At 32.9% G+C, this 23,130-nt stretch overlaps 2 protein-coding genes across 11 annotated transcripts; both read left to right on the top strand.

Moving 5' to 3' along the window:
• Positions 1-1,784: 1,784 nt before the first annotated feature.
• LOC118028590 (probable lipid phosphate phosphatase beta) lies at positions 1,785-4,278 on the top strand. Of its 6 annotated transcripts, none has more exons than XR_004684037.2 (3): positions 1,785-2,537; positions 2,660-2,838; positions 3,925-4,278. XR_004684037.2 is itself a non-coding variant. In XM_035032227.2 (2 exons), the coding sequence occupies exons 1-2, from the start codon at positions 1,897-1,899 to the stop codon at positions 3,652-3,654; spliced, it is 666 nt and encodes a 221-aa protein (XP_034888118.1). In that variant the 5' UTR covers positions 1,785-1,896; the 3' UTR covers positions 3,655-4,278. The 6 variants fall into 6 exon arrangements, 3 of the variants coding, with proteins under 3 accessions (XP_034888118.1, XP_034888116.1, XP_034888117.1); XR_004684036.2 differs by having other exon boundaries at positions 2,660-3,501; positions 3,630-4,278; XR_004684035.2 differs by having other exon boundaries at positions 2,660-3,536; positions 3,630-4,278.
• Positions 4,279-12,264: 7,986 nt separating this feature from the next.
• On the top strand, positions 12,265-20,584 carry LOC118028591 (oxysterol-binding protein-related protein 2A). Of its 5 annotated transcripts, none has more exons than XM_035032231.2 (12): positions 12,268-12,450; positions 12,665-13,067; positions 14,441-14,800; positions 15,775-15,871; positions 16,244-16,686; positions 17,433-17,588; positions 18,091-18,258; positions 18,376-18,516; positions 18,721-18,951; positions 19,054-19,173; positions 19,630-19,819; positions 20,245-20,584. In XM_035032231.2, exons 2-11 carry the CDS (start codon positions 12,675-12,677, stop codon positions 19,807-19,809), a joined length of 2,289 nt encoding a protein of 762 aa, XP_034888122.1. In that variant the 5' UTR covers positions 12,268-12,450; positions 12,665-12,674; the 3' UTR covers positions 19,810-19,819; positions 20,245-20,584. The 5 variants fall into 5 exon arrangements, with proteins under 5 accessions (XP_034888124.1, XP_034888122.1, XP_034888120.1 ...); XM_035032229.2 differs by having other exon boundaries at positions 12,548-13,067; XM_035032230.2 differs by having other exon boundaries at positions 12,270-12,450; positions 12,548-13,067; positions 19,060-19,173.
• Positions 20,585-23,130: the final 2,546 nt, after the last annotated feature.

Raw genomic sequence — 23,130 nt, 5'->3', positions numbered from 1 at the left:
TTCATTTCCGGTTTTTTTTGGTTTAGAGATGCTTCAGACTTTAATAGCAGTTATTTTTTTTAAAAACAATTACTTGAAAATATATTAAAATATTTTTTTTTATTTTTAAAAATTATTTTTAATATCAACATATCAAAATAATTTAATATCAAATAACCAATTCAACTCAAAAGCTTAAGTTATTTGATAAAGTCCTAAGATATAATTTATATTATTTTCTCAAGTGAAAATCTTTTGAACTTAAAATTTATATAGATCCAAACTATATTGTATTTAATTTTTATCAAATAAATAAGAATAACATTTGAACTTGTGACCATTTGTTTATTAAGGTTCTAATACCATTTCAAAAACCAATTTAACCTAAAAATTTAAGTTATTGGATAAAATTGCAAGATATGATTTATATTATTCTCTAACATCTAAAAATACTAAAAAAAAAATTAATTTTTTTAAAATATTTTTTTTTGAAAAAACAAATGAGATCGTAGTCATGTACAAAACAGACAGGAGGAGAGATAACTGATGCCTTAGGGTAATAGCCCACTGCTTTCCAAACCGTATATAAAAAAAATGAATTTCATTCCAGTGGATAGTAAGTTCTCAGCCCAGTTTTACGAAGCAAGATAAGCTAAGGAGTCCCGTAATACATTCTTTAATTCTTGTTGAGAAGCCCATACTTAAGCCCATTAATAATAGATACTAGCCGGCACGACGTCGTTAAAACCCATTCTAAAACAGCAACCTTACTAGCCCATTTTCTTAATGTTAAAGATAATAAATCAAAATCAAGCTCCCTTTTTTATTTTTAAATATCCTTTTGTAAGAGATGATTACCTAAACACTCTAAAGTAACTGGATTTTTTCATATGGTGATTTACTGTTAATATATATATATATATATATATATATATATATATATATATATATATCTTTTTTAATTATTGTATACAAAATTAATGTTGTAGCAAGAGTGGTTAGTGCAATTGAAACAAGGTTGAGGTGTTGAGTTTAAATCTTGCTATGAGTATATATTTGCTAAATTTTTTTTGTTTTAAAAACATAAAAAGTGGATGATATATTTTCTGCTTTTTAATATAAAAAAATAAAGCAGGGTTAGGTTTCGGGTCTGGCCATTTACCTTTTTTCCTTTTTCTTTAGGTTTTCTTTTACAATCTGAAAAACATTTATTAGATTAACCTACTCTTTAATTTTGATATATTTGTCAAATACTATTAAAAAAATATTTGCATTTTAATAATTTTTTAAAACATAATAATATTAATAATAAATTTTTGATGAAAAATCGTTTAAAATCTGTTTTTTTTTTTATTAAAATTTTCAAATAAATTTTGATTATAATTTTATAACATTTATAATTTTTTTATCTTTCAATTACATAAAATATAGAAATACTATTTAAAAATAAAACAGGATTAGGCTCTGGTTTGGCAATTCGTTTTTTCCCTCTTTGTTTTGTTTTTGTTTTTATATAAAATAATAAATATTGAAGAGTAATAAATTAAATATTGAGTTAATTAAATAAATTCTTATTTTTATAATGACGATAAATTAAAAAAATATTTTAAAATTTTTATTTTTTAAAAATAAAAAATTAAAAAAATTGATTTTTTTCTTTCTAAAAAAGTCAATAAATACCTTTTTCTTCATTTTTTTTTATTTGTTAGAATTTTTGTTTTGAAAAACTCAAAATTTTCCGACCTAAGATTTATTTTGTATTAATCAATAAAGTCCAAAAATGAAAAATCACATGCGCTAGGCTGTGCTCTTTTATCCAAAACGACGCCTTTTCATATCCTAAGTCCCTAACCTCTCCTAACGACCACATTCTTCACCTCCACCACCGCCGCATAAACACCACTCCAACTACCACAAATGGCCGAACCACCACCGACACTCCTCCAAAAAGCCCTGACGGTAGACACAAAATTCTCCCACTACCTCCATTCCAAATTCCACACTCGCCTCCCAATATTCTTTCACCTCATCCTAGAAATTTCTGCTGACTTCCGCTTTTCCTTCCCAATTTCCCTCTCCCTTTTGTTTGCCCTTCCCCTCCCCTCCCTTCTTCCTTTCTTTTCCTCTCTCCTCCTTGGCCTCCTCCTCGATATCGCCACCGTCGGCCTTGTCAAAATCCTCTTGCGCCGCCCTCGCCCTCCTTATAACCACCTCTCATCCATGTCCACCCCTGTCTCCGCCGACCACTTTTCCTTCCCTAGTGGCCATTCCTCTCGTGTTTCCTTTGTTGCTGCATTGGTTTTTCTCTATAAGGAGGTGATGGAGGTAGCTGCTGTGGAGGCGAGGGAAAAAGGTGGAGTCTTTGGAAGTTGGGTGGGGGAAGACGGGAAGTTGGTGGACGTCGTGGTGGTGGGAGTTTGTGTTTGGGCAATTGTCACGGCGGTTTCTAGGGTTTTATTAGGGAGGCATTACTTTTTTGATGTCTTCGCAGGGTTTTGTTTGGGAGTGATTGAAGGGGTTTTCGCCTTTCGGGTTTTGAGGTTTGATGATATTTTGAGGTAAAGATTTGAAACTTAACTTTTAATTTGGTACAAAAGTTTATTAGCTCAAGAATTGGAAGTTAGCATTTACATTAATTAAGTTGGATTTTTGCTGATAAGATTGATCATCATTTGGCTAGGTTTTTTAGTGTTCAAAGATCTATGAAGTTTAAACAACGTGAATCTTAAAAGGTTTTGGTTCAGATAGTAGACAGGAGTACATGATGGACTATGCTTCAAATAAGGAATGATGCTATCCATGATGTTTACAGAATGTGACTAAATTCACAAGTATGTTTGACTTAAGTTAGATGATGAGGTAAGAGTTCAGTTACTTCTGCGTTACTTGCTTTTGCTGAATTGATCAACTCATCTGTCATTGGCGTTAGGCTGTCAAGACCCTTTGAGTTCTAGTCATGAAAGATGTTGGTTTACATGCTGAGTTTTATTTTCTGGCTCTTCCACTTTGCCAATGTACCTTCATGTCCAATATGGCAATGCGCGAGGAATATCATTCTTTTATTGGATTTGTGTTGCTGGAGGGTCGTCGTTGTCAATACTTGTTGGGTGGCTTGCTACTGAAACGTCACAAACTGGCTGGATTGCTTAACTTTGGGTTAGAAATTGATCGTGCAATGGTAAATTTGGGTTCATGTAGTGCAATTGTGGGCTTAGGGATGGGGGAAAATATGATTGCAGATTGACAAAATTGCAGAAATGTAATTGTTAAAGTGCATGCAAAGTAAGATTTTCCGAGGAAGGTATATAATTTAGCATCAGTCGATCTCCAGCACCGATAAACCAGATCAGGAATCGGCAGATAGAATTTTCATCTCGGCTTGCAAAGCAAAAGGCCCATTTCAAGCACAGTCCTCTATGTAAAAATCACTTATGTTTAGATTTCAGTCCACTCTGTGATTCAAATCAATGCTTGAGCTGATTCTGAACTTCCTAAACACCTTCACCTCCCACTAGTCTTTGGGTTAGCCATCCTGATCTGTGATCAACTTTTTTCAAGTTCGTTTATTCGCGTTCTCTCTCTCAAATTTTTCTTTCCAAGAAATACCAGCTTTACGGATGTCTTTTAATGTACTTCCATAGTGTACACAGATTGGTTGACGAAGCAGTAGAATGAAGTGGTTTGGTCCATTTGATGGACCATTTGCTGGCTCACAGGGAAATGTGACCGTAGAATGGTTACCTGTTATCAGCTTAACATAACTGCAGGGAAGGTTACCTGCACTGCACTCCCCCTTAATGAATATTGTTTTTCATTTGTCAGCTTTTCCCTCAAAGATGTACATTTATATAACTTATTTGAATTATATTGTTTGGATTTATTAACTAGCTAAAATCTGACTACTAATAAAGATGAGTTAAACAAGCCTAATTTTCCTACTTGCAGCACCTTTCGTCATCAAATCTGGTCAAGGTAGAAGCTAAGTGCTTGGAATGGAAGGCATGGGAGATACTTCCTTTGAAGCTGATCATCGGATGGACCTTTCTGGGTTTATCTTGATGCCAGATCCATATTCAAGGTATCATTTTCTCTGATGCGAAGCCCCAGAATTCTTAGATGATTGGTGCGTATTCTCTGAACACACAGAATACTGAAATGTGCCTGCTGGCGAATGCCATTTAGCCAACCAAGTTGTGGCATTGTTTTGTCTCAATTTACACAGTTCATTGGTCCTTTGGCATTAATTATGATTCTCGATTCTCTTTAATATCACATAAATGCAATTGTTGTTTGCTACAATTTAATCATAATGGGATTGATGGAACTGGTTTAGTTGGACCTTTATATGGTCATAAGTTGTTCCAGCAAAATAATGGATGACTCATGGTAGAAGCAACCGTATATTATCTGTGTCCAACCCTCTCCTGTTTTGAGAGTCGTGCATCCACTATAATTTCGCCTGCCGATGCTAAACCTTTGCAGTGCATCCAACTTTCAGGGTTCAGAACAATAGTGCATGTATCTTTTAGGGCACAAAAACGATGGGGCTGATGCAAAGGCCACGTACATCTTCGATGGCAAAAAAACTTTCCGGTTGTCCTTGACTGGCACATGAGCTAGTTTAGCTAGCTGCGGGCAGCCAGCTTTGCTTAATTTGGGCCAGCCCCTTAAATCATAGCTATTCAGTTTAGATAAAGTAACGGCCCATGAATGATGTGAGGACATACCTTTTCCTACAAACGCGAGGAAAGTAGTCTTACAACTTACATTAACCCTCGATGCAAATACTGAACTGGAAGCTAAACTGGTGCCACTTCAAGTTTAGTAATTCCTATGGGGTCTCGCATGGCTTTCATTTGGTTCTATCATCCGAGAAGCTAAGCAATTGCTCCAACTGCTGCTCGAGATGCTGAAGAGATTGGTAATTTCTCACATTATCATAAACGAAGAAGAGACGAACTCCCCTTATTGACTCTATGGCTATTGCGTATTTTCCGACAGAAGCTAAGCATTGTATTTCCAAATAATTAAAAGCTTACAAAGTAGTTAGCTCAAAGATTTTTGCAATCTAAAAACTTGCTCCTTTTTTTTTTTGAATTAGCCATGATAAGGTAACTCTACTCGATAAGGTAATGTTTGTTGGTTGATGGATTATTGTTTTGGCTTTAGTCAATCAGGAAAAAGTGCATGGAAACTTGCTGGATTAAGAATGTCATGATGAAAATACGGAACACATCCAGGCAAAAAGAGCTTCGATACTTTGAGATGTCACGCGATACTGACATCTGGTAGCATTATTGTATGTCAGCTTGGTGGATATATAGAAAAGGAGTTGTAGAATACTGGATGATGTTTTTGGCTACCGTGACCCTAGTCATCATTGTTCTTGGCTAGCCATTTCCAAATATTGCTGTTGTTGAAAAAGATATGCACATGCATTCTTTTAATTCTGAATATGTTTACACTGCGTTTTGAGTTGCAATCACATGTTTTTGTTACTGTGGAATCTGAAGACAGAATGCCCCAAATAAGAAACGGGACAATCATTGAGGCTAACGAGATTGACATTTGCCGATGCTCCGTCGACGGCGCTAAAACGGCCTGCTAGAAGAAAAATATGATCGGATTTGTTTTGAATTGATTACACAACACTTGTTATGCATAAGCTATAGAAGACCACCAACGGGCAACAGGTTACAGCACTTCTACAACGGACATGAAACGTCTGAGTTTCAAGATCACTTCTCGAGTCCACAGAAACACCACCCTGTCATTTTCTATATGGTATCGTGGGCCAATTGTCATTTCTCCGTCTTAGAAGATTAGGGTTGGAGATGATACATGGACTTTTTTATTTGCACCGTGTCGTCGAGGGCTTAGGTCAGTGTTTCATGATTGGTAGATGGAATTAGCACGAAAAAGATAAATTCTATAAATGTCCCTATCTCTTATGTCATAAAAATATCTCATACAATTATTTAAATCTTCTTTGTATCATCAGCTTTTGAAATAAATGGCTAAAACAACTATTGCCATTGTGCCAGGATGCATGAACTTGTTCTTGTTGACCGTTTCGTCGCTGGAGCAGGTTTATAGAACGGCACCCTAGGCTATACATGTCAATGTGGTTGTTCACCAACGAAGCATGTTCCTTCAAGCTTCATGGACCGACCTCGAACCTGAGTCCCTCTGAAATGTTAGGCCAGTCAACTCTTGACATTTATGATGACCAAATGTGAGACAAAAGTCATGCTGAGAAAGCCTGTTATGGATCAGAATGATCAGTATCTGTCATATTTCTCTTCTTGCTAGCTAGTGAGTGGAACCCCAAGACAAGGATGCGAATACACGAGGCTGAACTGGGTTTTTTTTGCAGTTTGTACGTATAAATACAGTAATTATTTCGGGAGTTTGGATGTGGCGATTGCACTGGGCATTGACTGGACTCATTTGGACATCTTGTCACCAGCTGGATAATCGGTATCTTTCCATTTTCCAAGAAGTTGAAGGACCACTGGGAGGCCGAATTTGGGTTTTGGAGTTATGAAGGTTGGATTTATTACCTCAGGCCTTTGCTTCTTTCTTTTATTTCCCCTCCCTCTATTCACCAGTTAATTTATTTACCTGTCTGGCAACAACAATCGGATAACCTGGGCAGAGAGATCCAGAGAAGAAAGACTGCCACAAGATGCAAGAGAAATCCTGGTAGGGTTTGGAGGGATGAGGTCGACAGCGCATCATTTGAATTACTTTTGTCCTCTCTGTTTCGCTCTTTATCTGTGTGTTGTGTGACAGAGATGATGTGAGATTTTTTTTAGAGTAGATTTTGCTTTCTTTATAAGATGCATGCATGCATCTTACTTTCTTCTTCTTCTTCTTTTTTAATTGTTGCACTAATAATTAATCATGAGTTGATTATAACCCCAGTCCCTGCAGTTTTACAAAAGTAATCGGTCCTCATTACGGTAGAGCTTAATTAATTTTATTTTTTATAAACTCCAAGGATTAAATTATAATTAACTCAATAATCATCATAGTGTTACATATAGCTGAGCTAAATATAGCAATATATTATTTTCAGAATAAAAATTATAACAATAAATTAATTTAGTGGACGCAGAAATTTAAGATGGAAGGGCTAGCTATCATATACATAAAAGGGGGGCTATGGTTTTAAAAAGCCATGAAAAGAGAGGAGAAATAAAACACCATACGAGAATGAAATGACCGGAGTGTGAAAATGGCAAGCTTTTATCTTAACCAGTCATCAATGGCGATTGAATCATTTACTTTAACTCAACAGAAATGGGAATCATTCTCAATAAATATTTGTTGTGTTTCTCCAACCTCTGTTTGTTCGCATAATAAATATTTGCGCATGGAAAAAAAAAAACTCACTTTCTTCCTTTAGTTATTGTTTGTGGAGGCATCAGTGCCCAGCTAGTGATATATGCTGACATTGTTGTATTGCTTTCACTATACAGATGTTATTTATTGGAGTATTGAAAATGCCTTTAGCTATTCTTGTTTCGTTTTCAGCTTTTACTCTCTCCCAGTTTTTTTATTGCCAAGAAATGCTAATTTGTGAAACCAGCATAATTTATTAACACAATAATCTTAATTTTCACCTTTATTTTTATATGATGATTCCAACCCAGTTTTTTTTTTTTAATAATAGTTTTTCCCGGGATTAGATATATCAGTTGGATCGATCTACTTCCCTCATTGTGTTATTATATTAGGGTTTTCTTTTTTCTTTTTTCTTTCTTGTACATAAGAATGAAATTAAACGAGAAAACTAGCTCCTCAAGAGGAAGAGGAAGAAGAAGAAGAAGAAGAAGAAGAAGGGTAATAATCACTCATTTTTCCATGAAACTTCCTTGAAATGTTCCAAATTAAATGCATAGTATTTCAGTAATTTTAGTTTTTCTGCGTGACCTTAATTACCTCTTGGATCTCCAACCTCATTTTCGATGAATCTAATTTATTGTTCTCATTGATTTGTCACTTTCACCAAACAGATAGCTATAATTTGGTCAAAGAAAGAAAGAAATGAAGAGAAGAAAAACAGAAGTAACTGGTCCTGAGAAATCATTTCGCACCCTTTAGTTTTGGGTCAAATGTGCTTGCTAGCTAAGAAATTAAGACTGGAATGTAGTGTTCATAGTACAGGTCCTATCTATGGCTCTCGATTTAGCACTCAAATAACTTTGTCTGTAGTTATTGGAGCTGCACAATCTGCAACCACCGCCGATTCTAGAGGTCCCCCCACGGCGACTCTCTTCAAAATTCCTCCTTATTTGCTTTCATATATATATTTTTTTGTTATCTAGTCAAATTGGTACCTCCATGCCCTCTGAGGATGGTGGAGGTAACCTTAGTACAGCACTCCCATACATTTTGGAGTATGGTAAATTATTCAGATTCCAAAGATGCAGTTTTCATCACTTCCATGACTTCAAGTGCTATTAATTTATTTTATTGCATTTCAATTATGTGAAAGAAATAACCGATACTTAAAAAAGTCATTTTAGCAAACCATTCGAAGGATAATAGCTTTTTACTTTGTTGGATTAGATGTTTTGATATTTGACCGGATTTTGAATTTTACCAAAACCCAGTTACTGGATAGAAAGAGTTGGGATCTACAAAATAAATTTAAAGTTTATTTTATTATGATAACAATTATTTTTTAAAATATTTTTTAATTATAAATATATAAAAATATATTTTGTTTGATATCGACAGTACACCACAAGGATTTGAAATTACCAAAAAAAAATTAATATAAAATAAAGAAAAAAAATATTTTAATTTTTTAAAATATTTTAAAATACAAATACAAATAACTTCTTGTTCTTTTAGATTCTGCTCAAACACATTGAAGTTCACATCATAAGGGTTCAGATTGCGGAAGTTATACTGAAGCCAAAATTTATAGTCAATAAAAGGTAATCTTTTTTTTTTTGGTTGGAATGTGAATCTCAGTTCAATTCAAGGGTGAAAGGTTTTAAATTAATATATTTGATAGAAGTTTAAAATAAGGAGTTTGTTTTTATAAAACTAGTCATTTTTTTTACATAAAAAATTTAAAGGATTAGAAGAGAAACACAATTCTCTTTATCAATTCAAATCTAAAATTTCAATTTGAAAGGATTTACTATAAATACATATATATTTTCTTTTAAAGTTTTCTTTAGATATTTATTTACATATAAAAATGATGAAGTTCTAAGATCATGAATATTAAAATAAAATCAAAGCATTAAATTTAGGAGCTTCTTTACTAGAAAATTACAGTTTCTTTTAATTTCTTATAAACCCTAGATTCTAATGAGGGATTTATTTTATTTTATTTTAACCTCCTGCCGCCTATTATGATAATTGAAGATGAATCACGGATTTCAAGATATAATTAAATCGATTGATGCTTGTTAGAAGTAAGTGCTAGTTGTTAGATGATACTTGATTGTGCCGGACAATCATTGTTGAATTTGTGCTTGGAGCAAAAGAACATTAATGGAATTGAAATAAAAGGTCTTGTAGGTGTACCAGTAGATAGAATTAATAAGATGGAGATGACTTGGACGTGCCATTAGCCAGAGGAAAAAAATCTATGTAATGGGAGAGGAAAAAAATAAAATAAAAAACTTTTTCTATTATATCCGTACCTAGTACACTGGGAATCTTAGAGCTCAGCCATTAATTTTCCTTCACTCGTGTAATAAATAAATAAAAATAAACAGGTGGGTTCTATTATTTAGGTGCAGGGCCATATGGGATTCTCTTTAAATAAAAGGAATGATTTGTTATTCAACAAAGTCATCAAATCCTTGAGACAAATAAGTTTGACATTTTATAATGTTTTTCTTCTCAATTACCCATGAGTTTTGATGCTTATAAATATTAATCAATAAAGTATCCAAATCCTTAAGAGAAATAAGTTTCACATTGTATAATGTTTTTCTTCTCAATTATCCATGAATTTTGATGCTTATGAATGTCATGATGATAAACTTTTATCACTAAAGTATTCAAATCCTTAAGATAAATAAGTTTCATGTTGTAAATGTTTTTCTTTTCAATTACCCATGAATGTTGATGCTTATAAATATTATGATGATTAATGAACATTATTGTTGATAGTCAATATGTGTTTGTATATTCAAAGATAGTAGATGTATCTAATTAGTACTTATATAATCACCAAATAAAGTCAAATTTTATTAGCATCATTAAGGTTATTGTTTTATGTATATTGTTGTATTGCTTAAAAGAGATCATCATGTGAATATTTTTTTTGGATTTATATAATATATTTAAGTTTTGGTTCGAAGCATTAATGTTTAGGTATTTTATGAATCTTTATCTTATTTATTCTTATTTCCTTTCATTCGCATGATTCATCTGTTTCAATATTCAATAGGTTTAATTTCTCTAATTGGTATGAACAAGTGTAATTTCACCTTGGTGTTTTGGATCTTGATTTGACACTTCAAGTTGAGAAATCCATTGCTATTATTGACACTAGCAATACTAAAGAAAAATATTTTCATAAAGCTTGTAACAGATCAAATAGACCGAGTCTAATTTTTATGTGAATAAGTAAAACTAACAACATCAAGTCTGTTTTTTTCAAAACTGAAAGTGTCAAGGAATCTATGATATTTGTGGAAGAGCATTCCTAAACTGCTAATAATTCACTTGTTGTGACATTAACACCATGAAGTTTGATGGTTCTCGTACCATACATTAGCATGTCATTGAAATGACAAATATCATAGTAAGACTTAAGTCATTGAGAATGAATGTGAATAAGAATTTTCTTTTACAATTTATTATCAACTCGTTATCTCTTGAGTATAATCCTTTTCAAATGAACTATAATACTATGAAGAACAAATGGAATGTCTAGTTGAAGCCATTGGAACTTATCATTTGATTATAGACACAATATATCATTTGAACTTGTTTCAAACTCTTTATACACCCTTATTTTCTCAAAATTTAGTTTTTTTATCCAAACTTGATAAAACTGAATATTCTCTTAGATATAAGAAATGCTGTTTTAGTTTTTTTAAGCATAATTATTTTATTGGTTCCGATATTATTTTTGAATATTTGTACAAGTTGAACTTTGAAAACCTTTTGGTTAAAACCCTTTTGACCTTGCATCATAATACATTCCACTTATTTGTGGCATAAATGTTTGGGTCTTGTTTCCAAATAAAGATTGGAAAGATTAGTAAAAAATGAAATCCTTCCATGTTGAATTTAAATGGGTTTACTATGGGGCTAGATACACTTTCTTTTAATGTTTCTTTAAATATTTATTTATACATAAAAATCATGAAGTTCTAAGATCATGCACATTAATATTTTATTTGATTGTTTATGCTTATAATCACAATTAGATAATGGAGTCCGCAACTACTTTGTTCTTTATAGTTAATTAGTGGGATAAGTGTCTTTTCTTTTCACTTTTTTTTTTGCTAAAAGTTTGTGTAACCTTAATTCCAATTCGAATTCAAAGATAGGAAAGGATCTTCCTCTTTCGTTCATGGAAGCTACATTAAAAAAACGATTATATCAAATATAAACGTGGTGAAGACAAAAAATCATAAAAGGTGAAGTGCCTTCCAATTCTTGGTGGACACCTTTTTTCTTTACGCACAGTTGGAGCCTGTACAGGTAGAACATTCTTTTGTTTGCTTGTGTAGTTTACGTGGTGGTGAAACTTCACATGAGCAAGGTAAAATCTCAAAGTGCGAAAGCTTGGTGAGATTGACCAAGAAATTTCGATGGATAAGCTGCGTTTTCCTGTTCATTTATCAGTCAATTATGATTAATAAGTTGAAACTTTTCGTGGATCTTGCAATTTAGACACAAATAATTGTAAGAACAAAACCTAGAATCAAGATTGGTAAGGCTGCCCTTCAATGTCACACTCCAACATTGGATAACTTGTTTTATTACTATACTTTATTAGTTATTTTCTTGAATATATTTTTTTTAAAATAAACAAAAAAATAGAAAATAGAAAATTCATTATTCATAAAAAATAATAACAATACCTCAATTTAATATTTTTCTATCATAATTACATCTTTTTATTTATATAAAATGAATCTAGAAGTAGTAAAATATCTATAGTTACTGCAGGAGTGAAATTACTCATTACTCCGTGAAGAATAAAAATAAAAATAAAACTCCCACTTAACTGTCACTTTAATTGCCATTCTGCCATCACCCTCTCTTCCTTAAGTACCGCCTCTCTCTCTCTCTCTCTCTCCGCAACACAGTTTCTCTCCTCCCTCAATGGCTTGCGCGCACACACGCATGGATAACATAAAAACTGCAACTCTTTATGTACCAGCATTAATATTTTATGCCTCAAGTGCCCATTTTATGAACAACCCAGGAGCCAAGATCCTCTCTTTCACCATTTTTCTCTAGAATTCCCTATCTCTGGTATTGCCAAACACGCCGTTCTTTCATTGATTCACTGTCTCTTCCGATTTATATTGTTCTGATTCTTTTCTTTCTCTTTGTGTGCGTGTCAATGCAGGAAGTGCTAGCTAGCTTGTTGTGGGATTATCATTTTTTTAATTTTTTTTCTAATAGCAATAACAACTTAGCATTAAGTTTTTTTTTTTTTTTTTTTTTGTATGGTTATAAAAATGAGGGTCAAAGAAATGCATCCATTATGCTGCATCTCACTTGAGAGCTCAGAAGTTCGGAGCCAATCACCGGATGCAACGTTGACTCGAGCAAGATCGTTGCCGGAGACATTTTTCGGTGGATCTTACGGCAATGTAGGGAGGACAGAGGCGGGATCGAAGGCGACGGTGGCTGGAGTGCTGTACAAGTGGACGAATTATGGAAAAGGGTGGAGATCGCGGTGGTTCTTGTTGAAAAATGGTGTGCTTTCTTACTCGAAGATTCGACGGCCACCGGAGAGTATTAATCTGGGTGATGATGTTAGATTGATCGGAGAAATATCGACGAATCGATTGTTGAGATTGGATAGTCGTGGCGGTAGTGGAAGACAGAAACTGCCAAAAAGTGTTGGCCTTGTTCATTTAAAGGTAATATCATTAAATCGAAAATCAAAAATGGAAATCTAAAACTATGACCTTTAATTTAAATGATCAACAAAATGGAAGTGCTTGCTAAGTTTTTCTTTTTAATTCATTTATCTATCCATTTTCATTTCTGTGGGTGTCTTTTCTTTTTCTTTTTCTTTTTCTTTTTCTTTCTAGCGGTAGTGGAGGAAGTGTTTCTGGTATTGGAATTTTCTTTTTAGATTTTCAAATTAGGTAAAGGATGAATTATTTTTTCTTAGAAAAAAATTTACTTTTGTTATTGATTTTAATGTATGGATGGAGTACTCTGTTTTGGGTTTTGTTTTTACAGTTTCAACTGGGTGTTAATGTACAGTGGGTCACATCAGCAGGTGTTTGGGGCGGGGGGGTTATGGAATGGTATGGCTAGAATAAGGTACGGTGTAGATCTACGTAATTCCAAGCTTTGGTCACATCGACGGTCTTGCATGGTTGGATTTTAGCACTATCAAATGATCTTTCATTTCTTGCTTTTTATCATCGGCTTCTTGGTTTTCACTCTTCTCACATCTCATCCAAAAACCAAACCTATAGACCTTAATAGATTTTTTCTTATCTTTATTTTTGTGGGACTTTTGAGAAGACGACTGCACTATGATAATACTTGTTTATCCGTTTACAATTATATTCTGTGCTGTAAAAATATTCTTTGTTTTAAAAAAATATGTAACTATCACTAGGTGTGGGCTTCGCTTATTTTTCAAGTCTGGGTTTCAGAGTTCATTTTAATTTGACTACTACTGTTTATAAACCGCACAAACAAATAGATGCTTTTATGCGAGCATTTAAAAGCATATCCTATCTCAGGCTTCTCTGGGGCAGTTTTTTGACCAAGTCATATTTGGGGTCTAGGTGGTGATTTTTGGCTTTTGAGTTTCTACAGCTGATTTATATTCTTGTGACCAAAACATTTGTTCGTGTTATTACCGGTGCTGGCTGTATAACGAACTAGTTTAAAGGGTTTTGCTCCTACCTGGGTTAGTTCTCGTGACCTGAAACTGAAAGGTGGTTGGACAGGATTTAGTTCAAAAGTCTTAACAGTTCCTCTTCTGGGTATGTCTTTTTTTTTGTTTTTCATAGTGAATTGCTACTTATCCTGGATTCCTGGGGAGTCTTGTCCTTCAACGTTATAGCTTCTCCTTATCTAAATGAATCTTTGAATTTGAGAACACCTTCACTGTTCAAACTTATTCCAGATATTTGATTTTGCTTGTTGATTCAGTCATACGATTATTCTACCATCCTAGTCGTGATATTTTTAGCATTTTCTTATTTTACAATGTGATATGCAATTGTTGCAAATGTTTATCGGGATGTTGTCTGAATTGGTGTGGCAGATTTCATCATTTCGTGAGAGCAAGTCCGACGATAAGCGGTTTTACATATTTACTGCTACTAAGACACTTCATCTGAGAACTGATTCAAAGAGAGATAGAGTGGCTTGGATACGAGCACTGGTCTCAACTAGCAGCCTTTTTCCATCAAGATCGCTAAATGATAGTATCTCCCTTGTTCCAAATGATTTGTCTATCTCAACTGACAGGCTTAAGAAACGTTTACTTGAAGACGGTATCAATGAGAACATCGTAAAGGATTGCGAGCAGATCATGCTATCCGAGTTTTCTGAAATACAAGTTCAAGTTAAAGTTCTTTGTGAAGAACGGTCCAATTTGCTAGACACATTAAGGCAATTGGAGGTAAAAAAACGACTATAACTTTATTGGAGATGTTTGGGGTGATATTCAGTATATTTATTTATTCTTACACATTATCTGAATTAATTGTTTTTTTGTCATTGCATTATCATGTTAAATTTGAAAATGTTGTGATCAATCCTTTTCTAAAACATAAATAACTTAATTAGAGGATGAATTCAAGTAATTGTTCATCTTCAAGTGAAAAAATACTAAGGTTGGCCAAACAAATCTTCATCCTTTTGACAATTTATATGACCTTAGCTTCTCTAGATGTAATGTATTGACTGGCTCGTTTCTTGATAAAACCCTTGGTTTTGTTGATCTCCATTATCTTCATGGATAAGGTAGCAGCTTTAACCTTCCTGAGTGGTAAAATATGTCCTCCCTGCTCTTAACATATATTTTGCTTTCCAACCTCTAACTTTGAAATTTGTTTGAAAACTTAGGATCATAGTGTACGAGTAAGGCACATGTTCATAGCTATTTAAATTGAAAAAAATGTAAATTTCAGGTGGTTAATGCAACTTCTGCTGTTCATTTTTAAAATCTGACATAATCTCAAAGTTTTGGAAAGGTCTGAATGCTTTGTAATTGATGGGAGTGTTATGGACAGAAAAATTTCCTGCTGCCTGAATATTTCAAATTATGAATAAAGAATAATTAATATATTCTGCCAAATATAGACCGATAGTATATTCACTAGAATATAGAGGTTAACATTTGTTGTCTCAGTATTGGTGTTGAGGAATTACTGACAAATTGCTTTTCCCTTGGCATTGCAAGTGATGAAACAATCTGTGGCAATTGACAAAGAATTGTAATATTTGGTTCAATACCATTTATGGATTCTCTAATGTATTTTTTCTATACAAAGTGGATTGTTGCAGGTATTATTTTGTGAATTATGAATGCTTTGAAATAATCTTACATTGCATAACCCCAAGAATTTTTGTTTGATTGTTTTATGCATGCAGGCAGCTAATATTGAAAATGAAACCTCAGGAATTCCAGATGGCGAATATCAATTGACAAAGCATGAATTTTCAAGTTTAGGGCGTGGAAAATATAGTGGTATGGGCATCTGATACTTCATCTTCTTATTGTGAACTCATAATGAATTACTAGAATTTTGTCTTTATTCTGATTACTGGAGTCAACTACGGATCCATTCTTATGTAGCAAAAATTGAAGGGTAGTTTATTTTCTTGGAGTTGAAAAATATTTTAACAACAAAATGTCATGCAATTTCCATTTTTTATTTTCTGTTATTCGGTTCTCATGATTTCTTGAAAAAACATTTCATTAATATTTCTGCCATGCTTTTTTTATTTATCCTTTTGCGTTTTAAAAAGGTTTCCTGCTCCACAAATTTGCGTCAATAACTACATTTCCAAGGCTACTTTTTATGTATTCTTATTCCTGATGTCCTGTTATGGATTTCAGAATATAGCACAACTGAGTCATCTGATGACATTGAGAAACAAGAGCTTGAGGAAGTGTCAGACGAAGATGGAACCTCCTTTTATGACACAAAAGAATATTTTACTGAACTGGCTGTCAGTGGTTTGTCAATGACAGAAGTTTCAAAGTACTCTGAGAAGGATAGGAGATTTAATCAGCTTGATAATGAAGAGAAAATGCATGCTGTGAAGCGAGTTTGCAGTTCTGGATATCCATATATTGAAAGGCGAAAAAAGCTTCCTGACCCGGTTGAGAAAGAGAAAGGAGTCAGTCTTTGGTCTATGATCAAAGACAATGTGGGGAAGGATCTCACACGAGTCTGTCTCCCTGTTTACTTTAATGAACCAATATCCTCTCTTCAGAAGTGTTTTGAGGACTTGGAGTACTCTTATCTTTTGGACAGAGCCTATGAATATGGAAAAGCAGTAAGAGTTATTATTGCTCTTAGTCTTGATTCATATTGAACAACTTTTTGGTCAAAAGACACATATCTAAGTGTTGAGTATTGCAAACTCTTTCTCTGAGTATCTATGGTGTTTTTTTTTTTTTGAATTCATCACTTTACATCTTGTTCTCTTCAATGTTTTTTTTTTTATTATTATATGACATTCATGAATTGTGAACACATTCTGGTGTCCTTTATGAGATGGTAAACAAAAAGGGGACAGTCCATGGATAGTGATTGATTTTTTGCTTTATATCTTGATTGCACTCAAGTTTATGGTCTTTGCAACAAACATCGAGCATTTGAATTATCTATGAGTATTTGGGAATTCAAGGATTTCAGACACTAAACTTGTCTCTCTTTTCTGTTTATGATGTTTCTTTGCTGTGATACTGACTTGTATGTTAAGTTTCCGTATGAAATAATACTCGCCATTCTAGCATCTTTTGGGAAAACCAGTGCTCTCAAGTAAATATTACAGACTCTGATAGACAATATCTTTAGAATTCCATGCATTGCAGTTGGCTAAACCTTCTCATCACTTGATTGGCAGATGTGAGATGGTTTTCAGATAGCAATTAGGCTCTATAACTTGAGGGCTAAAGATGATCTTGTAATCTGGACTAAGTCATGTAACTATACTAAAGTGCTAACCATATATATTATTGGATTGCTGTTCTGTTCTGATTGTTCCGATGTGTTTTATTTTTTATTTTTAAATTTCAGGGGAACAGTGACCTAAGGATCCTAAATGTTGCCGCTTTTGCTGTCTCTGGATATGCTTCCTCTGAAGGCCGGCACTGTAAACCCTTCAATCCTTTGCTAGGAGAAACTTATGAAGCTGACTTTCCTGATAAAGGAGTTCGTTTCTTCTCTGAAAAGGTCAGTAATCATCTCTGATTCACAACAGAACAGGGTGACTCGACTGAAGAAATATTTAAATTGAACTCACAGTCAGACTACTGACTAAGCTGTGTTGATACATGCCCTTTTCTTTTCTATATTTAACAAAAAATCATGACATATACTTTGTCAGAGACTTCAATGAATGAATAGAAAGAACTTTAAGAAAAACATGACTGTGATTAGAATCCTAATAAATGCACAAGGGTTTGCTTGCACCACTTTCTTTTCTAAAGGGGAAATTACAAGTTTTAGAAATTGTAACACTTGAAGCAAAATATATTCCAGTCAAACTACTATGCAGGGTTCGGGAGTAAATTTCTATTTAAAATTATTCAAATAAAATTGAACCTTGCTTTTAGTTCTTCACTAAGTGAAACTAGCCAAACAATGTCCTTGGGGAAGATATAGGACCTGTCTGGTCATGAATGCTTTTCTCTTCAGACAGAGTACATTTCAACGATATTTTGAGTTGAAACAGGTTAGTCACCACCCAACTCTCATTGCCTGCCACTGTGAAGGTAGAGGGTGGAAGTTCTGGGGTGACAGCAACCTCCGCACAAAATTTTGGGGGCGGTCGATTCAGCTTGACCCTGTTGGAATCCTGACCCTAGAATTTGATGATGGTGAAATATTCCAGTGGAGCAAGGTATGTACTTCTGTGTGGATGTCTGCATCATGACTAGTCAAATCTTTTGATCTTCTAGCTTCCATTTCTATTAGTATGGGGTGCATTTGAATTGATGCAAGATTGCTTATCTGTTAGGTCACAACAACGATCTATAATCTTATCCTTGGTAAATTGTATTGTGGTCACCATGGGATGATGCATATACAAGGAAATCGACAGTATTCATGCAAACTGAAGTTCAAAGAACAATCCATTCTTGACAGAAATCCTCACCAGGTTGGACAATTTTGGAAATTCTAGTTGTATGCATGAGATCTGACATGTATTTTAATTTTCTAATAAGTATAATGCTTTTCACTAGCCTGATCGGTGTACATCTGGTAGGTCTGCTGTCAACAGATCATTAGGATACAGCATTGGTCTTAGTTCTGAGTTATTTTTGAATATATAGCACAATTCATTAGTGTCCAGTATTTATAGGTTCAAGGGTTCGTTGAAGATGCTTCTGGTAATAAAGTTGCTTCATTATTTGGGAAGTGGGATGACAGCATGTATTATACTACTGGAGATGAGACTGGCAAGCCAAAGGATCGGATTCCCTCATCTAATGCCACCTTGCTTTGGAAAAGGAACAAGCCACCTCTTAATCTCACCCGGTACAACTTGACGACATTTGCTATCACCCTAAATGAATTGACGCCAGGACTCCAGGTAGTGATGATGTATCAACTTGATTTTCTAATTTTTCTTTTCCAGGTATGCATCTCTAATTGTTTTTTATAGCCATGTCTAATCCTGGGTATTTGATAACGGATTAAGGAGAGGCTCCCACCCACGGATTCCAGGCTTAGACCAGACCAGCGGCATTTGGAGAATGGGGAATATGAGAAAGCAAATGCAGAGAAACAACGGCTGGAGAGGAGGCAAAGAATGGTATATTCACTCCTTTTGATCTTTTTTAACTTAATTATACACTTCATTTTAGTGCAGATATGTTGGAATAATTATAAAAATATGGAATATGAGTTGAACTTCTATTGGTGACGGAAGAACTTCTTTTTTGCCCCGGCTAAGATTAGAACTTTATTACTATTATTAGATACCTAGTGTGACTTTGCTGTTGCTTGGGCTGCATATGAACTAGATGAGATATGGACACTTAGGCCATCATATAAATTTTTGTTAGTTTACCTATCTGTTGCACCGATGTCTAGACTTTACTTCTATTAACATCATCTGTATCCTACTTATCAGTTTAGATCTGGAAGACATCGTATTTAAGAAATTCTCTGCATGGCTAGATGTGAACATTAAGAGGTGGAATGAGTCATAAATCTTATATATGCACTCGCGGACCCGTTGTCAACATATTTCATTTATTCTATACAGTCAAGGAAATTACAAGAACATGGATGGAAGCCCAGATGGTTCCAAAAGGAAGGTGAAAATGGATCTTTCCGCTATGGTGGTGGCTATTGGGAAGCTCGAGAGCAGGGAAATTGGGATGGATGTCCAAATATTTTTGGTGAATTCAATGAAGACCTAGTGGAATCCTCTGAAGGGCCCTGACTTGATTTAGGTGTGTATTCTTCCAGAAAACTGCATTTTCACACTCCTTTAAATGCGGCTCCTTTTGCTGATGAATTGCCATAGTGGATACCTGAAATTTTTTGCAATGCTGCACCATTGTTTATGGTGAGAATTACAAGATTCAATATGGAGGACAATATCCAGGTCTAAAAATGCATCTCACCTGTCTTGGCTTGCGCTTTCCCATGCCATGCTGACTGGTGAAAAGGATAAACAATGAAAAAGTTGATGCATATTATGATTTTAACTGGACCCCTCTAAGCTTAATTTTACCATTCATAGAATAATTCCCTCTGTTTTCAACGAAATGTCCAAGCAGTTCAAAAGCGGAAATCAAATCCAACTACAGCATATTGCTCCAACTCCTACTCTTCTTTTAGACCTGACCTGATTATGTGCTTGTTGATAATGCAGAAAGGGGTGTCCCAGAGCAAGCTGTGCACTTTAATTTGGTCGGGTTTATCATATTCCAGCCTTTTTTAAAGGTTTTAGTCCAAGTTTGACAATGTTTTTCTTGGGGGCGCTTGAGCGGGAACTGGTTTTTCAGTTCATAGAGGATGGATAGGGTTAGAGATACTTCTTCTTGTAACATTCTTAATTGTCTGCTCTAAGGTGTTATTTTTGTAATGTCTCTCACTCTCTTCTGTGTGTTATAGTTCTTTGAGCTGCACTAGCCATTGGCTAAAAAAAATATTTTGATATTTATTTTTCTTTTTTAGAAATAAAAGAAAAGGGAAATATATTGTTGTCATCATCCCAAACTCGCTACTTTTGGTTTAACAAATTATGTGCTTTTACAGGGCTGAAATTGGGAGAGTGGATTTTAGGTTTTAACCCATCTTAATCATAATGAATATGTGCTTCAAACCTAATTTAGCTCATTCTAATAGAATTTTTTAAGGCGAGTTGCACTATATATAATAACATCGTTAAATTGATATGGTAAATTAATAATTCGTTATATTTATAAGATAATACATATGTTCTATTTGGTATATAAATTAATAATCTCCTTCTGTATATTTATGTGTGTGTGTTTTGAGAGAGAGACTAGACTTTTGTAAAATGACTCTAATGTTACTTTTTCTCTCTTGAAATTGATATCTATTTATACTTCATTTCTAACTTTTCTTAGTGCATTAAATTTTTTTGATATAATGTTCATGTAATGCAAGAAAAAATTACGTGACATATTTTATTGTAGAACGATCATTGTTAATTTCATATTTTTTTTTTATAATTATTTTCATGATATTTTCAATAATTTATTGGTCACTCAATAACTTTAAAGTTGCATCATATTTTCCTAAGTAGTTTAAAAGGTGCTTAATATATATATATATTTTGTATCATAATAATTCAACTCTTTAATTAGAGCATATAGTTACATTATGAAACCTGAGTCGATCCAACAAATTTTTCTTCTTCAAATTTTACCTTATAACATTTTATTTATTTTGAATTGGTTATTATAATTTATTTTAGTTTGTTCTATGAGATTATTGCAATTTTAAATAAATATTTTGACATTTGATTTATACTTAATTTTTACAAGCATATATTTTGTTATCATATTATTAAGTAAAAAATAGCTTTTTTTAAAGAAAATAATTAAGTCCAATAAAACCCACGACCTGAGTAGCTGGTTTTACAAGTTAAGCCATGAAACTTAAATCATTTAATATGTCGTTGTCTCAATATTAAAAAAAAAAAAAGAAGAAGAAGAAGAAAGAAAAGAAGATGCTTTCTTGATTTTTTTTTAAGTCAAAACATACTTTTATTGGTCATTTAGGATTGTATTTGGATTAGTCAAATCAATTGGGTTTTATAAAATCAACTTTTATATGGGTTACTTTTAAACTTGAGTTAAGTCGAGAGATTTCAAAATTGACCTATTAGGTTGAGTTTAATAAAAATATATACCAAATAATTTCCTTTATAAAAAAAAGATTATCTTTCAGTTTTTTTTCCCCTTTTGACTGAATATTTTTTGGCTTTTTTCTTAATTAATTTTATTTTTTAATATTTAATTGATTTTAAAAATAATCCTTGTAATTTTTTTTTGGTTTTGAAACATATAAAATTATCATAATTTTAAACAAATATCATGATATTTGATTGATATTTAATTTTACGAGTAATTATTTTTGTTATTAAATCATTAAATAAAAAATAATTTAAAAAAAATGGAGTTGTTAAAACCATTAAAATCCACTATTCATATGTTTTGACAAGTCGGGAATCCGAGACCAATAATATGTTATCTTTTTAAAACACTAAAATTTAAAAAAATTAAAAACTAGGTGAAACTGCCACGCTCAACAAAGTGGACGGAAAGAGTGTAAAAAAGTATAATATAAAACACATTTCATTGGAAAAAGGGCTTGTCAACTTCGTCCAGTTCAATTCTACTCATTTTGTGTGACATTTCTATTTGTTAAGCCTAAAGGTTTCCACTATCCAGAGAAGGTTTTAAAAAATTGAAGCTAAAACATCTGTCACGAGATAGCTTGAGGGGAAATGTGAACTGGAAGACAAAAATCACCACAAGAGATTCGATTGCGAGACAGACTGGCTCCGGTGCCTTCATATATTATATTGGTATTGCGATAATCATTATTTAAAAATATATTAAAATAATATTTATTTATTTTTTAAAATTTATATATCACACCAGCACATTAAAATAATTTAAAAACACATGAAAAATAATTTGAAGTAAACAAAAACTAAAAAAATCTATTTTTTTTTAAAATATTTTTCAAATACAAAAACAAACATATTCTAATGTTTAAGAATACAATGTTTTTTGTTTTTGAAAGCATTTTAAAAATGTATTTGACTTGAAAAGACATTAAATTTATATATTTTTAGTATTTTTTAATATAATTTTGATGTACTAATATAAAAAATAATTATTTTAACATATTTTTAATCAAAATTATCAAAAACAATTAAAACCATTAAAATACAAACCTAACATAATAAATTATAAATATTTTTCAACTTGCACGTCAAGAGTGGTAGAAGCTATAGATCATAGCGATACCCTCTTGGAAAGTTTGAATATACTAATATTATTATAAGATGTATGAAAATGGAATCACGAAACCAATCCTGATTGATTTGTATATATATTAATGTTAAGATCCAGATGTTTTAGGGACTGCAATGTCTTTTTGGGGCTTTAGGGATTTTTTAATATAATTTTGATGCACTAATATAAAAAATAATTATTTTAATATATTTTTAATCAAAATTATCAAAAACAAAACCATTAAAATACATACCTAACATAAT

The sequence above is a fragment of the Populus alba genome, chromosome 3 (assembly GCF_005239225.2).
Source record: "Populus alba chromosome 3, ASM523922v2, whole genome shotgun sequence".
In the NCBI taxonomy this organism is placed as follows: domain Eukaryota; kingdom Viridiplantae; phylum Streptophyta; class Magnoliopsida; order Malpighiales; family Salicaceae; genus Populus; species Populus alba.
This window is presented reverse-complemented; position numbering and strand designations above follow the sequence as displayed.